General features: G+C 38.7%; 1 protein-coding gene across 1 annotated transcript in view; it reads left to right on the top strand.

Moving 5' to 3' along the window:
• The window catches only part of TTLL5 (tubulin tyrosine ligase like 5), a 253,665-nt gene that overhangs the window by 118,570 nt on the left and 112,412 nt on the right, over positions 1-22,683 (top strand). Inside the window, exons 23-27 of the mRNA XM_065871649.1 lie at positions 560-663; positions 2,189-2,316; positions 4,823-4,906; positions 5,479-5,877; positions 12,650-12,837. Coding sequence (XP_065727721.1) covers positions 560-663; positions 2,189-2,316; positions 4,823-4,906; positions 5,479-5,877; positions 12,650-12,837 — 903 coding nt within the window. The remainder of the gene's footprint in view (positions 1-559; positions 664-2,188; positions 2,317-4,822; positions 4,907-5,478; positions 5,878-12,649; positions 12,838-22,683) is intronic.

The following is a 22,683-nucleotide window of genomic DNA, read 5'->3' as shown; positions in this document are numbered from 1 at the left end:
GTCATTTTTCAGAAAGGAAAGCTGAGGTCTGGAAATTTAAATCGCTTTTGTGAAATGTGTGGGATGGTCGGTACAGTATCAACACACCAAATCCATAGCTACATAGCTACTCCAGCTCTGTTTAGAATTTTGGGACAACTTACATAAGTGAAGAATTTACTCAATTTGGATGCTGCTATAGGAGTATCTTCCAAGACCTATCTTTCCTCTCCCTAACTGTAACAAAATACAGTGTCTCTGTTGTCATTCTAGTAAAGCTTCAAGTGTGACCACAGACATTACCAAGCTGTTTTTTCACTGGGCTACCTGAGTAAAAAGTAAAAACATGATAAAAATTTATATTTATTATGCAACTCTTACTTGGAAACTCTAAAATGTTTCATGAAATAATAACAGAAAATAATATATCAGATTTATAGGTGGCAAAAGTACATGGAGGAATTAAATGTCTTTACTATAAAGACAAATTAACCCAAGGGTAATGAAACCAGACGATGAAGTATGCATTTATCAGGAGTCAGTTTTATCTTGTTTTTCTGTGGGGTTGGGGACTGGATAGGAAACAGAACAAATGGCTGGAAAGAAATCGAAGAAGAAACTTGAGGAAGAAGAGGAAGATGGGGTGAATACGGAAAACTTTCAGGAGTTCATCAGACAAGCAAGGTAGAAGACATTCTTAATAAAAAGTATCTTATTCTGTCTTCCACACTGCCCCATTGATTCCCAGTAGCCCCTTGTTTCTAACATATGGATGTGAGTAAAATCACTCTTAGAAGGAGAAGAAGGGTTTCATAGGCTTGATCTCTCCATATCTCAGCCAATTATTGGCTGTTGTCATGGTTTTAGTTATCAAAACACTGCTGCTGGGCATCTGGGCTGTATTTCTAGACAGCTTCAAAGTACACACCACTCTAAGGGCTGAGGGAGCACTTCGGAAAGCTGAAGTTAGAGGTGTCTAGTGTTTACTGGATCTGAATTTAGCCCTGACCTACTGATGCAGTGGAGATGACTACATTTTGCCTACGTTGAGTGGCTTGAGGAATTGGCAGTTTCTCAGCACTGTAAGGGTCGCGCCTAATGTATATAAAAGAAAACAAGTCCTTCATTCTTAAGGTTAGCTTTTAGGGGTTGAAAAATCTCAGCATTCAGCTCTCTATCTTGATCCAGTTAGCCAGGCCATTCTTTGCTACTTTGGAGACCTTGGGGTTTACTCTGAGGTCCATAGGAGCAGTTTCCAAGGTTGTCATTACAGTGTATTCTGAAGATAGGATATAGGTTCTCTGTAATATTGCAGGAATATTTTGCTTATTTGAAGGCCACTTATCTGGAACATAGCCAGGCTCCAGGAAAAAAAATGCAAAAGGCCGTTGAGGAGCTGCTACAGATTTTACAAAATCCATGCATAGTATGTTTACTGGAAGAATTCTATGGGCCCTTATCTGTTTCCTTACACTTTCCATTTTGTGGGTGTTCGTAAAAAGTGCATATCATTTCAATATTTGAAGTGACCTAGAGACCATCTGGTTCAGCTTCCACTGTATAGATGGTTAGGGAAATCTTCCTTGGTTACGCTGGTGAGTTTCCGTATTTATGACAAAGTGGCTTCTTTAGTGAATATACTCCAATTATCTGGAAGTGGGGTGGACAAACTGCCAAGGACCGGATAATAAATGTTTCAGACTTTGTGAGCTACATGTGGTCTTTATAGCATACTCTTCTTTAAAAATATGAAAACCGTTCTTAGCTGGGAGCCATACAAAAACAGCCTGCTGGTCAGGGTTGGCCCACTGTCTGTAGTTGGTTGACCCCTGATTTAGAACACGGCTGTCCAATGGAACTTTCTGTGTTGTAGCTACTGAGTACTTGAAATGTGGCTAGTGTAACCAAGGAAATGAATCTTTAATTTTAATTCATTTAAATCTAAGTAGTCACATAGGACTAGTGGCTACTATATTGGACTGTGCAGATGTAGAATATTCACTGTGGAATGAATAAAACCTTGTCATGCTTTAAATTTTTCAGACTGCTTCACTTATATATATTTTTACCATCTATTAATAGGGAGTTTCCAGCTTGTGCTTTTCGTTTTCCCCTTCTTCAGCTTACTCCATTTTCATAATAAAAATCTGGTAGAAAGATTTTCCAGAACACCTTCCTGTTCTAACCATACTTTCTCTCCCCATTTCAGTGAGGCTGAACTGGAGGAGGTGTTGACTTTTTATACCCAAAAAAACAAGTCTGCAAGTGTCTTCCTGGGGACTCACTCAAAAAGTTCTAAAAACAGCAATAGTTTTTCTGATAGCGGAGCAAAGGGCGGTAAGTATATTGGTTAATTAATGAAAAATACGAAGAACAAGTGAAAAAATGAGATGTGCAAAGGGGAACCAAAAATAATATGTTGCCTAAGCGCTAATAGACTCCGAGGTGGTAAAATTTTGCAGTGTGTGGGTGGGGGATGAGGAGGCCTTATATTTTTGTCCTAAAAGCGCAAGAGGGACGTGGTCTAATTTTTTTTTCATGAAAATTAACATCAGAGAGCTGTTTTCATGACAAGCTAATAATGCCTAACATTTAGTGAGCGCTCATATTACTGTCTACTGGACATGATCTTATTTTTTTACTTCCAAAAACCATATGGAGTAGGTGCTATTATAAAACTTCTTTACAGATGAGGGAACAGAGCTGAAAGAGACAGAGTAACTTGCCCAGGGGTGCCCTGCACCATACAGTGGAACAGGAATCTGAACTTTAGTCTACCTGACTCAAAGCTTGTGCTCTTAGTCTCTGTTCTTCTGCCTCTCCTAATGATTATTTCTCACTCCTGTTAAATTTTTTGGTTCCTTCAGCTCATCACCATTTGCATTTGGGGTAGGAGAATTCTTTGTTGTGTGGGACTATTCCATACCTGGTGGGATGTCTAATAACCATAGTCCCAAGCCCTAAATGTCACCATCTTCCTTCAGTCATTGTGATAACCCAATGTTCCCACGCATTTCAAAAATTTCTCCCTGCTGGGGAACTCCATGATTGGGGATTTGGAATTGATGTGGACCAAACTATCTAGTTCATGTCATATGATCAAAAAATAGAAGCAATACTCAGTTATAAACAAAGCTTGTGCTTCAAGTGTAAGATTCATTTAAAATCTAGATGGAAGCATAAGACATAGATAATATACTAATTTTGTAGTATGCTAACCCCTAGATCCAAAGATGTAGATTTCTTTGCTACTCTTAAGGCTATCATAGTCTAATGTGGAAAGAGCTGGGGATATCGGTCACTTAAAATGTAGAGTGAGTTTTCCCAAGGAAACGGTGTTACTGTTTTAATAACTGATTAGCTTCAGAGGTTAGTCTACAAAAGCCTATTTAGCTCACTGTACACTTAAAGTATTGTATTAGTAGAAATACTTCTGAGTCCAGCCCTCTTCTTTGAGCTTTCCTAACTTATCTAAGTTCTAAAGCTAGTTTATTTATCCGTTCATTCATTCCTTCTACATATTTTTAATGAACACCTATCATGTGTCAGACATGGTGATAGTTCCTAGAGATACAGGGACCAGGGCTGTCACAGTTCTTGACTTTATAATATTTATTGTCTGCTGGATGAACTTGGGTGAGTAAATACAGGAAGAAGGTTGGTAGGATCTCTGAAAAGACCCTCTAACAGTGTTGGGAAAGGGAGGCTGAGGAGTTTTTGTAATGAGGTTGGGGTAGGGAAAAATGTGCTAGGCAGGTGAAGTCCTAGCTTGGCATTCAGGTAGTATCTTCTCCCCTGGTAGTAATGGAGAAGCCCTAACAGCACATACTAGCAGCACCTGTTTGTACAGATGCGTCCTCGGAAATTCTGGGGTTCATGTGTTAAGGGCTACCTTTACATAGTAATGTCTATACCTAGCAATACCAATCAAGAATAACTAGAGGGGCAATAGGAAGGCCTCAGTCAAGGGAACAGCAGTATGACATTTGGTAGTATCTGGACTTGTTAAAAACATGAGCAAACAAATGTGTGACAGTATTACCTGTGCTGGTGGTGGCGGACAGAAGAGAATTCATATGTCCTTATTCTTTCATTCTGAAAGATGATCTGTAAAACGGCCTGTCTTAAGTTTTTGTATGAACCTGGCCCTTGAGAAAGATTTTTGGAATATTTCTCTAAGTATATGATTAGCTCTGGCTGTTCTGTTTCAAAATTCTGTAGTAGAAAAAAACCCTAATTTATTACAGTGGAAATTTATTTTATTAGAGTGATTTTGTTATTGAATATACTGATCAATCTATCTAATAAGCAAACTCACTCAGCTTATTCAAGTGAAACCGAGGAGATTAAGTTACAGAGCTGTTGTAGTAAACAGGTATCATGCCAACAAATACTGGGGCTGTTCTTTCTATCTCTTGGCAGTTGCCTGGTCCATATATATTATGACTTCTTCGCTCCACTGTGTACCACCGACCAGTTTGGTCTCTTAGCTCCTCAAGTCTGAATTCTTGACAGAGGCATCTTACTGCCCTTACTCATTTTCTTTCCCAGGCATGTTGTAGCTTGTTGGCAGTCCATGGATGGCTGCCCTGGGTTTTGGTATCTTTTCCTGATTCAGTCAGCTGGAGCTAAGGTTGGGGCTAGTTGGGAATCATTTGGTTGGTGTCCCACTCAACAGTGCTGTGGGCATGGCCATCCTTGGAAAAGTGTGTTGAGAAATGCAGTGGTTCCTAGCATTGATTACTAGTTGTGTTATATTTTGGAAACAAAATTATGTGTAGAGCAATGCTCTAGCATTTGATTAGTAACAGAGCCTAAGCTCAGTATTTATTTCTTGTTTCAGATCACCCTGAAACGATGGATGAAGTGAAAATAAAGCAGCCCAAGCAGCAAGAAGCAACAGAAATTCACTCTGATAAATTATCTCGTGAGTGACTTCAAACCTACATAGATTTGCTGCTCTCTGATAAATCTCTAAATGAAAAAATGTCATCAGATATTAAATGATTTTCGGGCGTGTGACATTACTCCAAAAGGCTCCTTTTCTTTGTTTTTCCTTTTCCCTTAGAATTTCCTTTTGTCTACTGATAGCCTGTTATCCTTCCAAGGAATTTCTCACTTTCTTAATGTTTAAAATTCTGAGCACTTTTTTTTCTAGAAGGGTGAAAATCAGAGGGAGAGGAGTTAGCTGTCATTACCAGAAACTTTGTCCTGAGGCCCTAACGTTTGTAAAGCACCTGCTCTGGTTGATGGAGGTAGTCCCAACACCAGCTTTCAGAAGGGACTAAAAATAAACTGTTTCCATTGCCTCATTGTCTCAGTGGGCAGTATTCATTAGGTTCATGATGAATCTCATTAAAGTTTGTATTTTTCATTATGTCTGTTTCATGCTAAGATTATTTTGATGTTTAAAAATGTTTGCTTCATGTTTACATACAGAATTTACATTAATTTTTCCTAAAATGATCTGTTTTTGTTTGTTTGTTTTTGTTTTAATAGGATTTACCACTTCAGCAGAAAAAGAGGCTAAATTAGTCTATACCAGTTCTTCCTCTACTTCTTTCTCTGGTCCTACTGCTACTCTTCTGCAGAAAATTCCCAACACCCATTTGTCATCTGTTATTACCACCTCTGACCTCTCACCAGGGCCAGGCCACCATTCTTTATCTCAGACTCCTCCAGCTATCCCCAGCATGGCTCACCAGCCAGCAATTTTACTGAGCACGGTCCATGGCAGCGCTTCTCCGTCCATCCATCCTGGGACACAGAACGTACTGAGCCCTGCTGGCCTGCTGCGCTGTCGATCAGGCAGTTACACCATTGGCCCCTTTTCCTCTTTCCAAAGTGCTGCGCACATCTATAGCCAGAAACTGTCTCGTCCCTCTTCAGCAAAGGCAGGTGAGTGAGAGAATGAAAGGCACTCCACAATGTCAGCTTCTCCCCAGCCCCAGTTAAAAAAGAATGCCATCTCTTCCCTTTGGCTTTTCTTTTGAAAGGTAAAGGGACACAGGGTGCATAGTTCTGATGTGACTAAGGAAGAGTCTTGCATTTGGTCCAGTGACACTCATTCACTGATAAGAAAATGAAACAACTTCTTTTAGGTGCTGGGGATAAATCAATGAGTAAGACAAGGCTTCTATTTACTGGGAGCTTACAGCATAGTCAAGAGATAATTGTGATATTTGTCTTCTTACTGTTGAGTTGTAAGTGTTCTTTATATATCCTGGGTACAGGTCCCTTGCCAGATGCATGATTTAGAAGTATTTTCTCTCATTCTGTTGAGTATGTTTTTCCTAAGAATTTTATAGTTTAGGTCTTTTATCCATTTTGATATAATTTTTGTATATGGTGTGGCATAAAGGTCTTACTTAACATCTCTTTTTTTGTATGTAGTTATTCAATTGTCCCAGCACCTTTTGTTGAAAGACTTATTTTCCTGTTGAATTGTCTTGCACTCTTGTCAAAAATCATTTAATCTTAAATGTAAGGGTTTACTTCTGGAGTCTCAATTCTATTCCACTGATCTGTATATCTGCCCTTATGCGAGTACCACATTGTCTTCATTACTATAGCATTGTAGTAAGTTTTGAAATCACCAAGGGTGATTCTTCCATCTTTGTTCTTCTTTTTCATATTGTTTAGGCTATTCTGGATCCCTTGCATTTTCTTATGAACTTTAGGATCAGCTTGTCAATTTTTGCAAAAATAGGCAGATGGGATTTTGATAGGGATTGTGTTGAATTTGTAGATTAGCGAGTATCTTAACATTGGTCAGATTTTTAAACACCTGAGTAATATCCACGTTAAGGTGAGTTACAGTTAAGCTATGTTTTATAAATAGCCAATCTATATGTCTTAATCATTGTCTGATTTCAAATGAAATGGATATTGTAATATGGAGCTTGAATCAGAGATATGAAAGGGTCTACTTTAATAAGTCATCATATGAATATGTACGTATATATGTATTAGTGCTAATTCTGCGTGATTATTCTTATGATTTAATCTTCTAAAATCAATAATAATTATGTTCTGGTTTAAATTTTTTCTTCCATGTGAGAGAAATTCAGTAAGGTCAGTGTCTCCAGTACCTTGTTGCTGTCATCAACACTTCTTTTTTAAACCTTCCTTTTTTTCTTACCTATCGCAGAGGAGGATAAGGACCAGAAGAAGCTAGTCAGTTCAAAAATATTTCCTAATTTCCGTTGTGATTTCTTTCTTGACCCATGGATTGTTTATAAGTATATTGTTTAATCTTCACATAGTTGGCATTCTCTATTTTTTGTGATTGCTTTTTAGCTTATTTCCACTGTGGTCAAAGAACATATTCTGAATGGCTTAAACAGTAGTAGACAACAATATATAGATAACAATATATAGTTGACAACAATATACTTGACAACAATAATATCCTATAAGTGATTGGAGTCAAATTTTTCTGTGGTGATTGAATAGTTTGGGGATGAGATTAAGATGTTATTTTTTTATTTTTTATTTTTTTTTCGGTACGCGGGCCTCTCACTGTTGTGGCCTCTCCCCCTGCGGAGCACGGGCTCCGGACGCGCAGGCCCAGCGGCCATGGCTCACGGGCACAGCTGCTCCGCGGCATGTGGAATCCTCCCGGACCGGGGCATGAACCCGTGTCCCCCGCATCGGCAGGCGGACTCCCAACCACTGCGCCACCAGGGAAGCCCAAGATGTTATTTCGAATTTAGACTTTTTCAAGATAAATATACAGTATCAAGTTTCAAAGGTCACCACTGAAAAAATTAAAATATGGAAATTTAAACATGTGGGAAGAAGAAAAATGGACTGGGTCGGGGGAAACACCCACAAACATAGAAGCACACAAGTGCAAAGCTTAGAAAATGCAAGAAATGGAAACTTGAAAGGTGGTAAACCAAGTCCTAATATATCAAGAATCAAATAAAGATAAATGGGCTGAACTTGTTAGAAGAGTGTCAGATTGAATTTTTTAAAAATCTAACTGTATGTTGTTTACCAGCGAAAGACATATGTAAAGATAAGGACGTAGAATGGTTGAAAGGAAAAGGATGAAGAAAGAAATACCGTGTAAATACCAACCAGAATAAAGGTGGTGCTAATATATGCTAACTTAATTTAGTATATATTAGCTTATATTAGGCTTTAAGAGAGAAAATTTTCCTAACAGATACAGAGAGTAATTACATAAAACAGAAAGTTTAGTTCAACAGTTCTAAGTGCAGCTAACAAAATAACCTCCAAATAAATAAAACAAAAATTGATACAACTAATGAGGAATCTACAAATCCACTGTCTTAGTGGGAGATTTCCACATATTTCTGTCCAATACTAGTAGATACACAGATTTTGTAAATCAGCAAAGATAAAGACAATTTGAACAAGATGATAACTTTATCTATTGCCCATTCATAATACTCTGTACCCAATGATTAGAGAAAACACCTTCTCAAGCACACATGATACATTTATAATAAACAGTCATGTCCTACATCATAAGACAACAGATTTCAGAGTTGGTATCATACAGCCACATTCTCTGTCCGTACTGCAATTAAATTGAATGTCGACAGCAGCGATACATAACAAATCCTTATATATTTAAAAATTTAAAAGAGTTCAGAGAAGAGATCATAATGGAAATAAATGTAAAACTATTAGAATTGAAAGACAGTGAAAAAACTTCATGTTCAGATGTGTGGAGAGCAATGAAAAACAGTATTTGGAGGGAAATTTACTGCCTTAAATACTTACATTTGAAAAGAAGAAAGGCTAAAAATTAATGTGCTAAATATCTATTTCAGATGTAATATTGCTTGTAATAACAGCAATATTACAAATCTAAATAAAGGAGAAAGAGAGATAAGAGTAAAGATAAAAATCAAAGGCAAGAGTAAAAATTACAGAATTCAAAAATAAGGTACAGTAGAGAAAATATCGGAACCAAAAGTTCTTTGAAGAGCCTAAGAAGGTGGACAAACCTCTGGTGAGACCGATCAGGAAAAGAGAGAAGATATGGATAAATAATGTAAGGAATGAAAAGCAGACAGAAAATACAAATGTAGCATAGGTGACAAAAATATTAGAATACTGTTAACCACTTTATTCCAATAAAATTGAAAACCTATGCAAAGTGGATAATGCCTACGAAAGTAAGTAAAATTGGTTCAAGAAGATGAAGAGGGACTTCCCTGGTGGTCCAGTGGTTAAGACTCTGCGTTCCCAATGCAGGGGGTCCGGGTTCGATCCCTGGTCAGGGAACTAGATCCTGCATGCATGCCGCAACTAAGATCCCGCATGCTGCAACTAAAAAGATCCTGCACACGGCAACGAAGATCCCGCGTGCCCCGACTAAGACCTGGCTCAGCCATGTAAATAATAAATAAATAAAAAAATTTTTTAAGAAAAGAAAAAATTTATTAAAAAAATAAAAGATGAAGAAAGCCTGAATGGTCCTATAGCTATTAAAATAAGTTATACAGTAGTTAAAAAATCTCACGAAGAAAACTTGAGGCCCAGATGGTTTTATAGATAAGTTTTGACAATCTTTCAAGGGAAAGATAATTCCAATCTTAAACTCTTCTAGAGCATGGAAAAAGAGACAACAGTAATAACTCTGTGTGGCTAGTTAAATCTTGATAACAAAACCAATTAAGGACAGTATTAGAGAGGGAGGTTATAGATCAGCTTCATTTATGAACACCAATGCAAAAATTCTAATCAAAATATGAGCCAGCCACATCTAGCAATATATGAGAGAGATTAGATCCCATGAACAAGTTTATCCAAGGAATACAGAAGGGGGTTAACAGAAAATCTATAAATGTCGTTTGTCACATCAGCAGATTGAAGGAGAAAAACTGTATTTATACTCTTAGTAGATGCAGAAAAAGAATTTGGTAAAATTCTGTACTCGTTCATGATAATAACTCTCAGCATACTAGGAAGAAAAGGAAACACTCTTTATTGAAAATGGGTGTCTGCCAAAATCTCACAAGAGATATCAGTGTAAATGGGGAAATGTCGAAAGCATTCCTTCTAAGGTTAAGAGCAAGAAGAGGATGCCCACTGACATTTCTTCTATCCAGTGTTTTACTGGAGGTCAAGAGCCAGTATAATAAAACAAGAAAAAGAAATTAAAAGCATAAGGATCTAAAGGGAGGAAATAAAATTTATTTATATGCAGATAATACATTATCTACATAGAAAACTGAAAATAAGCTACAGATACACTTGTGGCATTAAGTGCATTCACATTGTTGTACAGCCACATCACCAAGAGAACAACATGCATAAAAATGATAAGCTATCTAGGGATAAATTTAGGAAAGACTTTTATAAGGAAATTTTATAAGACTTTGTTTAGAGACAGAGAAAACCTAAATAAATTAGTAAATAGGATGTACATGGATAGGAAGACTTAATATCATAAATGTTTCAGTTCTCATCAAATTGATCTCTGGATTCAATACAGGTTCCAACCAAAATCTCAAGTTTTGTTGTACTTGACAAGCCAATTCTAAAATGATAATGGATAGGCAAAAGACCAAGGATGGTGAGAACTCACTGAAGAAGAGAAAAGGGTGGAGGAGTATCTTATTAAGAATATAAAGATATGATCATTAAGAAAATATAGTATCTGAAAAGGTACAAAGTGACCAGTGGAGCAGAATAGAAAGTTGGAAGCAATCATACAGATAGATGGAAGTTTGATATATGACAGATGGCATTGCAGATAGTGGAAAAGGATGCATTTCTCAATAAATGGTGCTGGGATAATTGGTTATCCATACAGGAAGAAAAGTGAAATTAGATCTCTGCCTCATACTATCCATATAATCAATTTCAGGTGCAAAACTTTAAACTTCTAGAATAGAATAAGGGAGACCATCTTTAACACCTTATTGTAGGAAACAAAAGTAAAAACATAAGCAAGATTCCTTCAGTAAGAAAAAGACAACCCAATAGTGGTATCAGAAAAGAGGTAACATGTGCTCAACATCATTATTAATCAGATGAATATAAATGAAGAATGCAGTGAGATTTTACACCCTCTTAAAAGAGGGAAGAATTAAGATACTTGACAGTACTAAGTGTTGGAGGGGATGTGGGTCAGCAGGAGCACTTATATTTTGTGGCAATGTATCACATACATTTGAAAATTCACATAAATTTGAAAATTGTTGTTATCACATACATTTGAAAATTCACATACATTTGAAACTTCACATACATTTGAAAATTGTTTTTATCACATAAATTTGAAATTTCACATAAATTTGAAAATTCACATAAATTTGAAAATTGTTGTTATCACATGCATTTGAAAATTCACACACTCTGTGACTCAACTCCTAGCCGTATACACAAGAGAAGTTCTTCCACATGTGCACCAGGACATGTATGCAAGAGTGTTCACAACTGCACTGTTTATAATAGCGATAAGCTTGAAATAGCCAAAATAGCCATTAATGAGGGAATAGCAAAATAAGTTGTAATGTATTTCCAAAATGGAATACCAAGCAGCAGATAAAGTTAATCAATTTCAGCTATACTTAGAAAGGATAAATCTCAGAAGTATCGTATTGAGTAACAAAAGCAAGTCCCAGGAAATTACTACAGTAGATACCATTTTTATAGAGCTCAAAAACAAACAAAATTAACTGTATTTTGTTTAAGTATGCATACACAAACACACACAGAAACAAAGAATAAAACTATATTTTAAAAAAAGGAAGGGGATGAATGATAAGGGAAGATTAAGGATGAGGAGGAACACGTGGGTTGATAATGTGACTCTTGAGTTGGGTAGTCAGTTCATTATAATATGTTTTATAATTTCTACATCAATTGTAAATAGTATTTGGTATGTGTCAAATAACATAATAAACATGAAAAAATATATATTTTTTTAAAAGTAGTGTCACCAAATTGTATATACAGAATGATTGTGGTTATATGAGCATTAAGACGACAGAAAGGAAACACATTAAAGTGTTTCCACTTTTCTGGGTTTTTAATATTTTTTCAATGGATTGTGTGACTTTTATCATAGAAAAAATATTAACCTTGATTTTATATTAAGTAATTTCATTGTGCCAGAATTTCAGTGCTCGGAAATAATAGAATTCTGTGATATTATAGTTGAAAGAAGAAAATTGAAGTCTGAAAGAAAAATCAATTGAAATTTTATAATATAGGATTATTGCTGTTTTTCCAAATATACTGTTTTGCTTTTGTCCTTCTTTCCTTTTTGAGCTCTGTAAGGAGGACTGTGGATGATTTGACAGCGTGTGCCGTAAACTACTGACAAGTACAGTCTCATAACAAGGAAAACAAGAACTATAATGAGTTTCAAGGCTACACATTTTTTATTCATTGATTCTAGGGTCAGTTATTCCCCACTACATATGATGAAAATTCTTCTTTTGTGAAGGATTCATAGTATGCAAAAACACAGTAATAAATGCATGTAACAATTTGGTGGTAGGAAGAGTTTCTAGAGTATGGTAAGGATTTAGTTTTAGTTTTGTGAGCATCTGAGGATAGTTTACTGCTCCTTATGTTGTCAGAGATCCCTAGGAGTCTGTTGGCTGAGATTTTGCTGTCATCATCCTAAGTTTTTCAGGGCTTTTTTCCTAAGTGGATGAAAACTTTTCTTTTTTAGCAGGTTCATGCCATCCGAACAAGCAGCATTCAGGAGTAGCCAAAACACAGAAGGAGGGAGAAGATGGTTCCTCATACAGCAGGCGGTACAACCCAAGTACGGTTACGGCTGAACTTCAGCGGCTAGCTGAGAAGCAGGCAGCAAGGCAGTATTCTCCATCCACTCACGTCAGTCTCCTCACCCAGCAGGTATGGATAGTTTGGGGTGTCAGAGAGTTCTTTGGATCACTGGATAGGGTTAACTACAGGGTACTCTGTCCTTCCCTGTCTTTACTAATGCCCATATGCTGTTGCTTGTTGAATGAATATTAGTTGGTTTCAAGCTAAAGAATAAAAGCATTCCTTCAGCTTTAAAGAAAGGGTTTCTGTCACAGGTATTGCAAACTTAAGTGTGCTGCTAGCTATGATGTACTTACTTCATGGATAAATAGACTTGAATGTTCAGCTGTAAATACACTTTTAAAGGATCTTTAAAAATAACTTATTTCTCTGGTAAAATTTTCCAGTGAGTTCTAGCCTTATAAATCTTTTTACCAGAATGCCATAACATTACCTTTTACTTTTTTTTTTTTTTTTTTTTAACTTTACTGCCTTTCATCTCATGATGTCAGGATCTTTTCTGGGCACTGATTAATGAATTTCAATACACCCTCATCCAACACATATCATCCTCACATTTTACAGATGGGGGAAACTGGGGCTGAAATGAGTGATGTAGTCAAGGTCATCCGGCAACCTTGATGGATACCAGGATTTTGACTTTGTTGTATATATACTGACAAGCTTACAACACAGTGAAGTTAGATGAAAGCTTTTAAGAACTTTGGGATTCTTTTTGCCCTTCTTGATGATTATCCCCATGGTATTTAACTGGAAATAGGAGCCATGTTTTTTTCCCTTTCCTTAATGCAAGCGGCATCAAAGTCCTCCAAAGGAATTATTCTGATTTAACTCCACAGTTATATTTTGCTATATCTTTGTGGTGTCGTGTCCCTTAACTGGTGGCAACTCTCTAGTGATAATTGAGTCTAGGAAAAAGTGAAGCTGTAGATTACTTCAAGTGCATGTTAAAAGTAGGCAACATACTGCTCCCTGGTGGTGCCCTACTTTTCTGTGTAAAATTCTGGACCACAATTCAAAGTAAGCCTTAGCTTTACTTCAGCCTCATCCCAGAGTGTGAGGTTGTAATTAATTTTCTTTTTCAAATCCCTGATAGTTTGAAGGGAGTAGATAAGGAAGCCTAATGTGAATTAGGAAGTGAAGAATCTTATACGGCAGTGTTGAGACTTGAAGGGAGTTAATAGTTAGATTTTAGTGACAGAATGATGGGAAAAGGAAATAGAATATCATGGCCATGGTAGAATGGGAAGGAATTGTGGAATGGGAAGTGGCTATCAGGAAGGTAGAGGGCCAGTGATCTGCTACACTTTTTTCAGTGGGTCACTGACTAGAGTGTATGTTCCAATTTTTAACGAGCAGCTAGAAGCACCAAGACATTAAGAAATTTTCTTTGCAATTATAGTAAAAAACATAGCCCATATTAGTGTTTACATATTTTCACCTCCTATCATTTGGTAGACAGCAAAGCTTGCCTAAATGAAAGGATCCTGATCCTTTGGGAATCCAAGGTGATTGTATCCTTATTGGAAAGTCATTCCCCTTCAGTCTGTCTCATCTAAGAAGAATTTCAGTGCCAGTGAATTAAAATTCCATCAAACTTCTCTTCATAGAGATCTGAACTCACCATTAGATGTCAGTCTTAACTTTTAGAGCCTTGGTAATAAATAGGGTGGTTAATCCTTGGTGCAATACTGAGGGAGGGACTGTAGTATGTAATAAGCAGGGTGCAGTAGTGGGAAAAGGGCTGGATTAGCCATATAAAGACCTGCTTTCTTCTACCACTTACTGGCTGTGTGATCTTGGGCAATTCACTCAACTTCCGTTAACCTCAGGGTCTCTATTTGTTGATGAGGAAAATACAACGGGGTCATGAGGATAGTATGCAGAAACCTTTCTGTAAAGTCTGAATGCCATATATTGATACTTGGAAAAGATTGCTATTTCAACCGTAAAAAGCTTTTAATAATAAATGGTTTCTAATTTGATTTGAAATCAGTTTTTGGATAAAATATTGTGTTACCAAAATGAATGTTGTTATTGAAAAGCTCAAGTATGTGTTATTTGTGTTATTTCCCCTTGGAGAAAGTAGTTCCTTAATTTGGATTTTGGGAAATTCTTCTATTGTTCTTTTTCTGGTAAATAATAACACGTTATAATGGCTTAATAAGGGCCCTGGGACATCTGTTTACTGGCCATTTCCTTTTACTCATAGCTGTGTTTGAAAGAAAGTGCCTTGGTTCCTTACTCACTGAGGCAAGTGATAAGGTGTCTGTAGTCCTGGTGAGAGGCAGGCATCCAGACAGAACGTGCTGAAAGCTCTGCTCTCCTCTCTGGACTTGGAGTGTGAAACCTTCAAGTCAGCTCCACCAGAAATAACTCTGTGTCCAGTAGTCACTTGAAATGTTTTTTATTTCCTCTTACCTGTGATTATTTCCTTATTTTCAATTCCTATTTTGCGTTTTCTTTTTTTTCACATATCCAATAGGGTTAATGGAGATTTTCTTTCCCCCTTCCCTTTTCTCGATAGGATATATTTATTCATTCTGTTGTTTTATTGTTTGTTAATTGGTTATCTTCTTGTTTTATCTTTGCTAACTTCCTTCCTTCTGTTTTCCCTAGCTTTATTTTGTTATTTCCTCCCAATTTCTTGAGTTGGGTACCTCATTTATTTTCGCTCATGTCTTGTTTTTTATTATATTTAAAGCTATGGATTTTCCTCTGAGTATTGCTTTCATTATATGCCATAAACCCTGATATATCTTTACATTGCTTTTCTGGGCAAGGCGTTAAGAGACCTTCCACTAAGTAAGGTATGCTGATTTTAAGTTATTTGTGCTATTTTGGAAGATGAGTATAAAAACCCTGAAATTTGGGACTTCCCTGGTGACCCAGCAGTTGGGACTCTGTGCTTCCACCACAGGGGGCGTGGGTTTGATCCCTGGTCGCGGGGAACTAAGATCCCGCATGCCACACAGCGTGGCCAAAAAAAAATGAAATTTGAGGGAATTTCTGAAAAATCACTTTATTTTGTCTATGATTTCAACTACTTGCTCATGAAAGCTTTTAGTGGCATTCTCCGTAGAACTTTTTATTCAAATATATTCTTTGAGTTTGTTCATTCAAAAACATTTTATTACGCTCTTGAGAGTGTTCCAGGCCTTGGTACTAAGCCACGGGGATGATATAAGACATAGACCTCTGGGGCTTCCCTGATGGCACAGTGGTTGAGAGTCTGCCTGCCAGTGCAGGGGACACGGGTTCGAGCCCTGGTCTGGGAAGATCCCACATGCCGCGGAGCAACTGGGCCCGTGAGCCACAATTACTGAGCCTGCGCGTCTGGAGCCTGTGCTCCGCAACAAGAGAGGCCGCGACAGTGAGAGGCCCGCGTACCGCGGTGAAGAGTGGCCCCCGCTTGCCACAACTAGAAAAAGCCATCACACAGAAACGAAGACCCAACACAGACATAAATAAATAAATTAATTAAAAAAAAAAAAAAGACATAGACCTCAGCGTGAAATAACTCACAATCTGGTAAGGGTGACAGCCACATAAACATATGATAGTACTAGCATGGCATCCGCAGAGATGTTTCTAGGGAATAACAAAACCACCAAAGGGTATCTAACCCAGCCTGTGGGTGGGAGTGGGAAGGCCAAAGCAGCCTTCTTGAAAGAGATTACACCTACACTGAATCTTAAGGGTAGGCTGGTGGGTGGCAGAAGAAGGGTAGGGCAGGCTCCAAAATAAGCTAGCATGTGTGTATCTGGGGAAACAGAAAGCTGGTGGTTAGTGGTGTTGGAGGACAGGGAGCAGCTGGGATGGAAGCTGGAGGAGAAGACAAGGGCTGATTCAAGGAGAGCTTTGAATGCCCTGTGAAGGAACTCTGCTCTTTATCTCATAGATGACCTGGAGCCACAGAGACAAATGGGCCTTGCCTTTTAGCTGCATCACTTAGGTAGCTGGGAGGAGGATGGATTGCAGGATGAAGCAATGCCATCCCCTTTTCCTCCCTGCTTACTGTTGAAGATGCTGAGGAACAGTGAATTAGCCAGAAGAAAAGAAGCAAAGTACTCTGACAACCCCAAAATTTGATAATAAAGCTTGAAGTTCCCTGAATTTCCATTAGAGGCTAGATTCTTATGAATTTGTATGGCTAAAAACAGAACCTCATTTATCTTGCAATTACTTTTACTCTTTCTGCTATGATTTAACTTTACTTATAGACTAGAACATATGACAATATTGAAATTTCCCTGCCACACGAAGTGGCCACCGTGGCCACTTTGGGAGTATTTGCATATGCTGGAAATACAGAGACGCGTGTTCTTAACATATGATTATTCAACAAATACCTAACAAATCTGAGCAGAGAGCAGGTCAAATTTAGTTCTTTCCCTTGGCACGTGAGAAGCTGGTTATCTCTGGGGACTGGAATCCTTTGGAAATCATACATCCCTGAAAGCAGGGTTTTCTAGAAGCGTCGTTCTCTTGTGGGGGAGAGTGCTATGGTAGCTGAGGTGGGCTGGCGTAGAGCTTGAGCGTGAGGTCTCACTATGTCTGCCTCATCCAGTGCCGGGAGAGGTGTGCTTTACAACTGTAGCCCTCTGCACGCACAGAAGTAGCCCTTTGTGGTCACTGCTGTCAGCGAACAGGAGAAAGTGGCGAAGTAACCCAGCTCTGCGGTGAGGAGAGGGAGAGGAGAGGGAGCCCTGGCCTGTCTGTGCGGGCCAGTGTGAGATTGCAGGACCCAGCTATCATTAGGAGCAGCGCCAGCTCTTCCAGCCTGGGAGTTTAATCAAAGGAATAACAGCAGACCACCCAGGCGAGGGCTCCGATGCTTGCGCATGTGCTGTGTCAGGCTCTGTTCCCAGGCCAGCCAGTGCCCGGGATGTGGCCAGGCCTCCTGGAAATGTGCTGACAGATACATAGGAGGGAGGAGATGCTTTTTGCTTCTCACATTTTTCATTTAGAGGGCGAGTAGGAGAGAAAACCGTTCAATTTCTTTCCACTTTTGCTCCTTACCCTGATACTTTTCTGCCTAGTCCTAGAGGAGGGCATATGTTGAGGTAGAGAATGTTTGCTTACACTGCTTACTCATTCACTCGCACTCATTCCTATACAAAGGAATTCTTGTATCATTTCTTCTGCTTCAGCGGTTACCATTGTGATCATGCTCATTTCATCAGGGTCCACAGTGGACCTGAGTCAATCTCAGTTTCAGAAATATCAATTTGAAGTTGAAACTGGCAGAGAGGAAGCTAAGTTTTCTGAAATGGTCACAGTTCTCTAGGATTGGAGCCAGTGGCCCCCAGTTTATCACAAGTTTGGGCATTTGGCACTGGAAACTGTCTTCCTGCCTCCTCAGTGTATCTGGACACATTTGAACTACTGTACGTTTGTGTTCTGATTTCGTAGATTTTTCCCCGAGTCTAGCTTCTTAGGTTCTGTATTTTTCTGGGTAGAAAAATTGTACTTCTTTGTATTATATACATTACTTTTTCCCATGTCTAGAAACAGAAAAGAGTAAATAGAAAAAGCAGAAGCTCTTGAGTCATCGAGTCCTTGGACAAGTTATTTAACTTCCCTGTGCCTTGATTTTCTTCTCTGTCAAGTGGGGTAACTTTAGCATCAAGATGAATTCTCCTGCATCTCTGTGCCTCCCTGCTCTAGGTTCTAGCTCCAATTGATCCTATCTAATTCTCTAGCTCTTCTGTGTCTTTTGAGGCTTTAAATCCCCAGTTTTCCTTAGGTCCTTGGCCTACTTATGGTCTCTTATTCTAAAATAACCTTTCTTTTCTTTTACTGTATCGACCAACTCTCTCTCAAAGTCACTGATGACCTTGGAATTGCCAACTTCAGTCACCTATTTTTAATCCTTACTCTCTTTTTTAGCACATGACACTATTATTGACTGCCTCCTACGTGAAAACTTCCCTTAGCTTCTCCAGCCTTCAGTAAGTCCTCTGAGAACTCATCCTCTACTTACCCCCTGAAAAACTAGATACCAGTTTCAACATTTTTAAAAAGCCACTGGTATAAAGACCTGAAATATAGAAACTGACAACAGCAGAGTCTCTCTGATTAAAGAAGGGGGTTGATGCCTGGGCATCTGCTTCTCGCTGCTCTTCATAGGTATCTTCCAACGTGCCTCTGAATTCCAGAGCTCAACCGAACTTCTTTCCTCTCTATAGTCTCCCCTTGGGTAAACTTTCTCTTCCCATAGCTTCGTCTAGTGCTGTTCTGCAGATTTCTCCCAAATATGCATCTTTAGTTTGAACCTGTTTGCTGAGTGTCATGTCCAAATTTCCAACTGCCTGCTAGACATTTCCATCTGACTGTATTACAAGGATCCAAAATATTCAACATATTTTAAACATGCTTTGAAAATATTCAAAAAATATTCAGCGTATCTAAAACCTATTCGTTCTTCTTCCCTATTCCCCTTTGTATTAGTGACACTGCAGTTCTCTTAGGGAGTTAGGTATGGAGCCTTTGATTTCTCATCATCTCTCTTTGCTTCTTCATTCTCTCTACGTCCAGGCAGTTGCCCGTTCTTATTGATTCTGACTCTATAATGTCTCTGATATATATCTTCTCTGTTTCACTTTCACATCTACTGTCCTGCTTAAGGACTTAATTATCTCTTGACTGGACATCTACAGTTACCTCCTAAGTAGTCTCCAGGCCATTCTCCTCTGTTCACCCTAGTCTTTGCTCTAAAGGAATCTTTCTAACTTGCAAGTCTGATAATGATACTCCTCTGCTCAGGAATCTCGAAGGGGCTTCCTGTTATCTTCAAGGTGAAGCCCCAGCTATTGAATATTATTCAAAGCCGTTGTGTGGAATCTGGCTCCAGGCTATTTCTCCAGCCTCTCTCCTTCCCATCACATATGTTTTCGTGCAGCTCACCCAGAATTTCTCTTAGTCTCCATGCTGAGTCTGAGCTATCTTCTCATGGGAAATGTTCCCCAGTCACCATATCTAACTGTTGGCATTTGTCCAGGCTCAACAAAGGTGCCACTTCACTGTGTCTGTCCAGATAGCTGTCTCCTTTAATGGACAGCGAGCTCTTCGGAGGCAGTATCCTTTGCTACCTCAGAACCTGACTCACAGGTAGTACTCAGTAAATGTGCTGATTCTACGGGACTGTAAGGTACTTGATTAAAGATGGGGAGGTGAGGGGCTTCCCTGGTGGCGCAGTGGTTGAGAGCCCGCCTGCCGATGCAGGGGACGCGGGTTCGTGCCCCAGTCTGGGAAGATCCCACATGCCGTGGAGCGGCTGGGCCCGTGAGCCATGGCCACCGAGCCTGTGCTCCACAATGGGAGAGGCCACAGCAGTGAGAGGCCCACGTACCGCTAAAAAAAAAAAAAAAAAAAAAAATGATGGGGAGGTGACCATGTCCATTTTTTCACCAGTTTTTTCCAGCGTGGTATATAGTGTGTATTCAACACACATTTTTTAAAATAAATAAGTGAAAGAAGAACCCCCTGCTGCCCTAGCCAGAAGCCATCTTTCCATTGTCTATGTCCCTTTGGCCCTTCATTAGTCACTCTCTATAATAAATCTGTTATTGTTATTTTATGTCTCTTCTTTCCTGTTGAGTTATAAACTATGTGATGGCTGTTCTTTCTAACCCATCACCCAGCACAGCAACCTTGCCCTTGGTAGGCACTTATCACATGCTTGCTGAATTGAAAAGAATTTCTCTTCTGTGTTATGTTGGTTTTTATGTTCTTTTTAAAAACTATTCCTCTTCCATTTTTTTTGCTGACAATGCTGCACCTGCCCTTCATAATAAAGCGGTGGACATTAGTTGAATGTCTGCTTTGTACTGGGCACTGCGCTAAATACTTTATATGCATGATCTCTTTAACCTTATGAAGTAGATACTTAATTTTTTTTACAGGTGAAGAAAATAGCTGAAAGGATAAGTGACTCTGCTAAGGTCACATAAATGGCAAGTAACCGCACCAGGACTCAAACCCAAGTCTCTTTGACTTCACACTCTTCCCATCAGTGTTTTTCTGTTTCTTCCTGTTTGAAACAGGACTCTCACCTCTCATCAGACTACAGTGATGGAGCTTAACACTGCTGTAGAGTCGTAGCCAAGCCAGCAGATTATTTTGTAGTGAAGTCAACTTCAACACTGTGCAGCCTTCTTAATCCTCAGGGTTGCAGTGGGAATGGATCTATTTATCGTGGTGGTGGCAGCCCCTATCGACTCAAAAACTGAATGTATAAATTGGAAGCGCTCGAAAGGGATGTGGCCATCTTGTAAGGTTTTCCAAGAATATCTTTGGCAATTCTTGATCTGGCACTCTTTGTAGATTTTGGAACACCAAGTGTCTATATGTGTATGTATATTATGTAAATGACAACGTTCAAGAGAGCGGGAAGGTACAACAAGAGAACTTACTGCTAGTGTAGCAGAACTACAGACATTCCTTGCTTTTCCTAACCCCTTTAAAAATGTGATTAATGTTATAACTCTTATCTCCCGGTGATTGGAGTGTAAATTTCTTGAGGTTCATTTTATCAGTATCCAAGAATTTATAAAGGAGTTGAAGCTGCCTTAAAACATGTTGGTTGTTGTGACTGTTGATTTAATACCTGCTCAGGAAGTGCCCTTGGAAGAATGGTTAAAAAGTAGCTGTTTAAGGATGATTCTTTTCATGTTCTTGATTGAATATATTCTCTAATATTTATCCAGTGATGAAAATCGTGTAATAAGTACAGATCTGGCACTTTGGGTTTTCATTTTCTTTTTTCTTGAGTGAAACAGGTCTTGGTCCACTGGTGTTTTTTATTCAAGGATTGCCTTTTGTTCCAGCAACACATGGTGAAAACAAGTCAGGCAGGACTAGCCACTGCATTTCCCTATTCCAAATCATTCAGGGCCCTGTGGTCAGGGGAATGAAAGTTCCACGACAGGCTCAGTTGATCCCATCATATTCTGATGAGCCTTCGTATATGAATGACACAGAGAACGTTGTTCTCAAGATGATATTGGTGTAGTTCTGAGTACAGTATGAATACAGATTTAGAAAAATTTATCTCCACATCAGTGATATGAAGTTATTTTTAACCTTTTTTGGAGTCAGAGATCCCTTCGAGAATTGAATGGAGGCTATAATTCTTCTCCTGAAAAATATATGCACCCACACTTAGAGATGTGCATTAATTTCAGAGGGTTCATAGACACTCCCTCCCGCTCCAACTTGACTCCCTCTTGATGCCCTATGGGCCCATGGTCTCCAAGTTAAGAACTTCTGAAAACTTTTAGGTAGCATATGGTTGTTAATATCAGTAATTTCGCCAAAAATGATCGTGTTCCAAATTTGTGATTATGTTTGCTTAACACCTTCTTTGTATATTTCAGTGATACCCCCTTCTAGGCCATAATCTCCATGAAGGCAAGGATTTTTGTAATTTAAAAAAATTGTTCTCAGTTCTCAAAAGAATGCCACAGAGTGTCTGATAAATATTTGTTGGATTAATGAAATAATCTTGTGAAACCCCATCTCTAGACCTCATCAGACAAGATTTATTTAAGATTTTATGGACCATGCTATAATGAGGAGAGTGAGCTATGCCAAGATTGTTAGCTGCACTGGGAACGCTATGCCACTGATTTGCTCACGTGTTAAGCGGTTACCAAGTCTTTAATGTTGAATTTCCATCTCCATTTTGATAAATAAGATACATGAAATTTGCAAACTGCCTTAGTGAACCTGAGGTTCCTTAAGCGAATCTCAAAAAGGGTGTTAGCCCTTTGCAGTTTCAGTGCCAAGAAGAAACAGATATAGTATATTCATTGTGTAGACAAGGAACAAAATCTGTACGTCTAAGCTATTATTTCACTCATTTGAGAACTTTGCCCCAAACTTCAAGACCAGGCAGAAATCATCTCTAAA

This window comes from Phocoena phocoena, chromosome 2 (assembly GCF_963924675.1).
Source record: "Phocoena phocoena chromosome 2, mPhoPho1.1, whole genome shotgun sequence".
Taxonomy (NCBI): Eukaryota; Metazoa; Chordata; class Mammalia; order Artiodactyla; family Phocoenidae; genus Phocoena; species Phocoena phocoena.
Note: the sequence above shows the minus strand (reverse complement) of the source record. Positions and strands in the feature narration are given on the sequence as shown.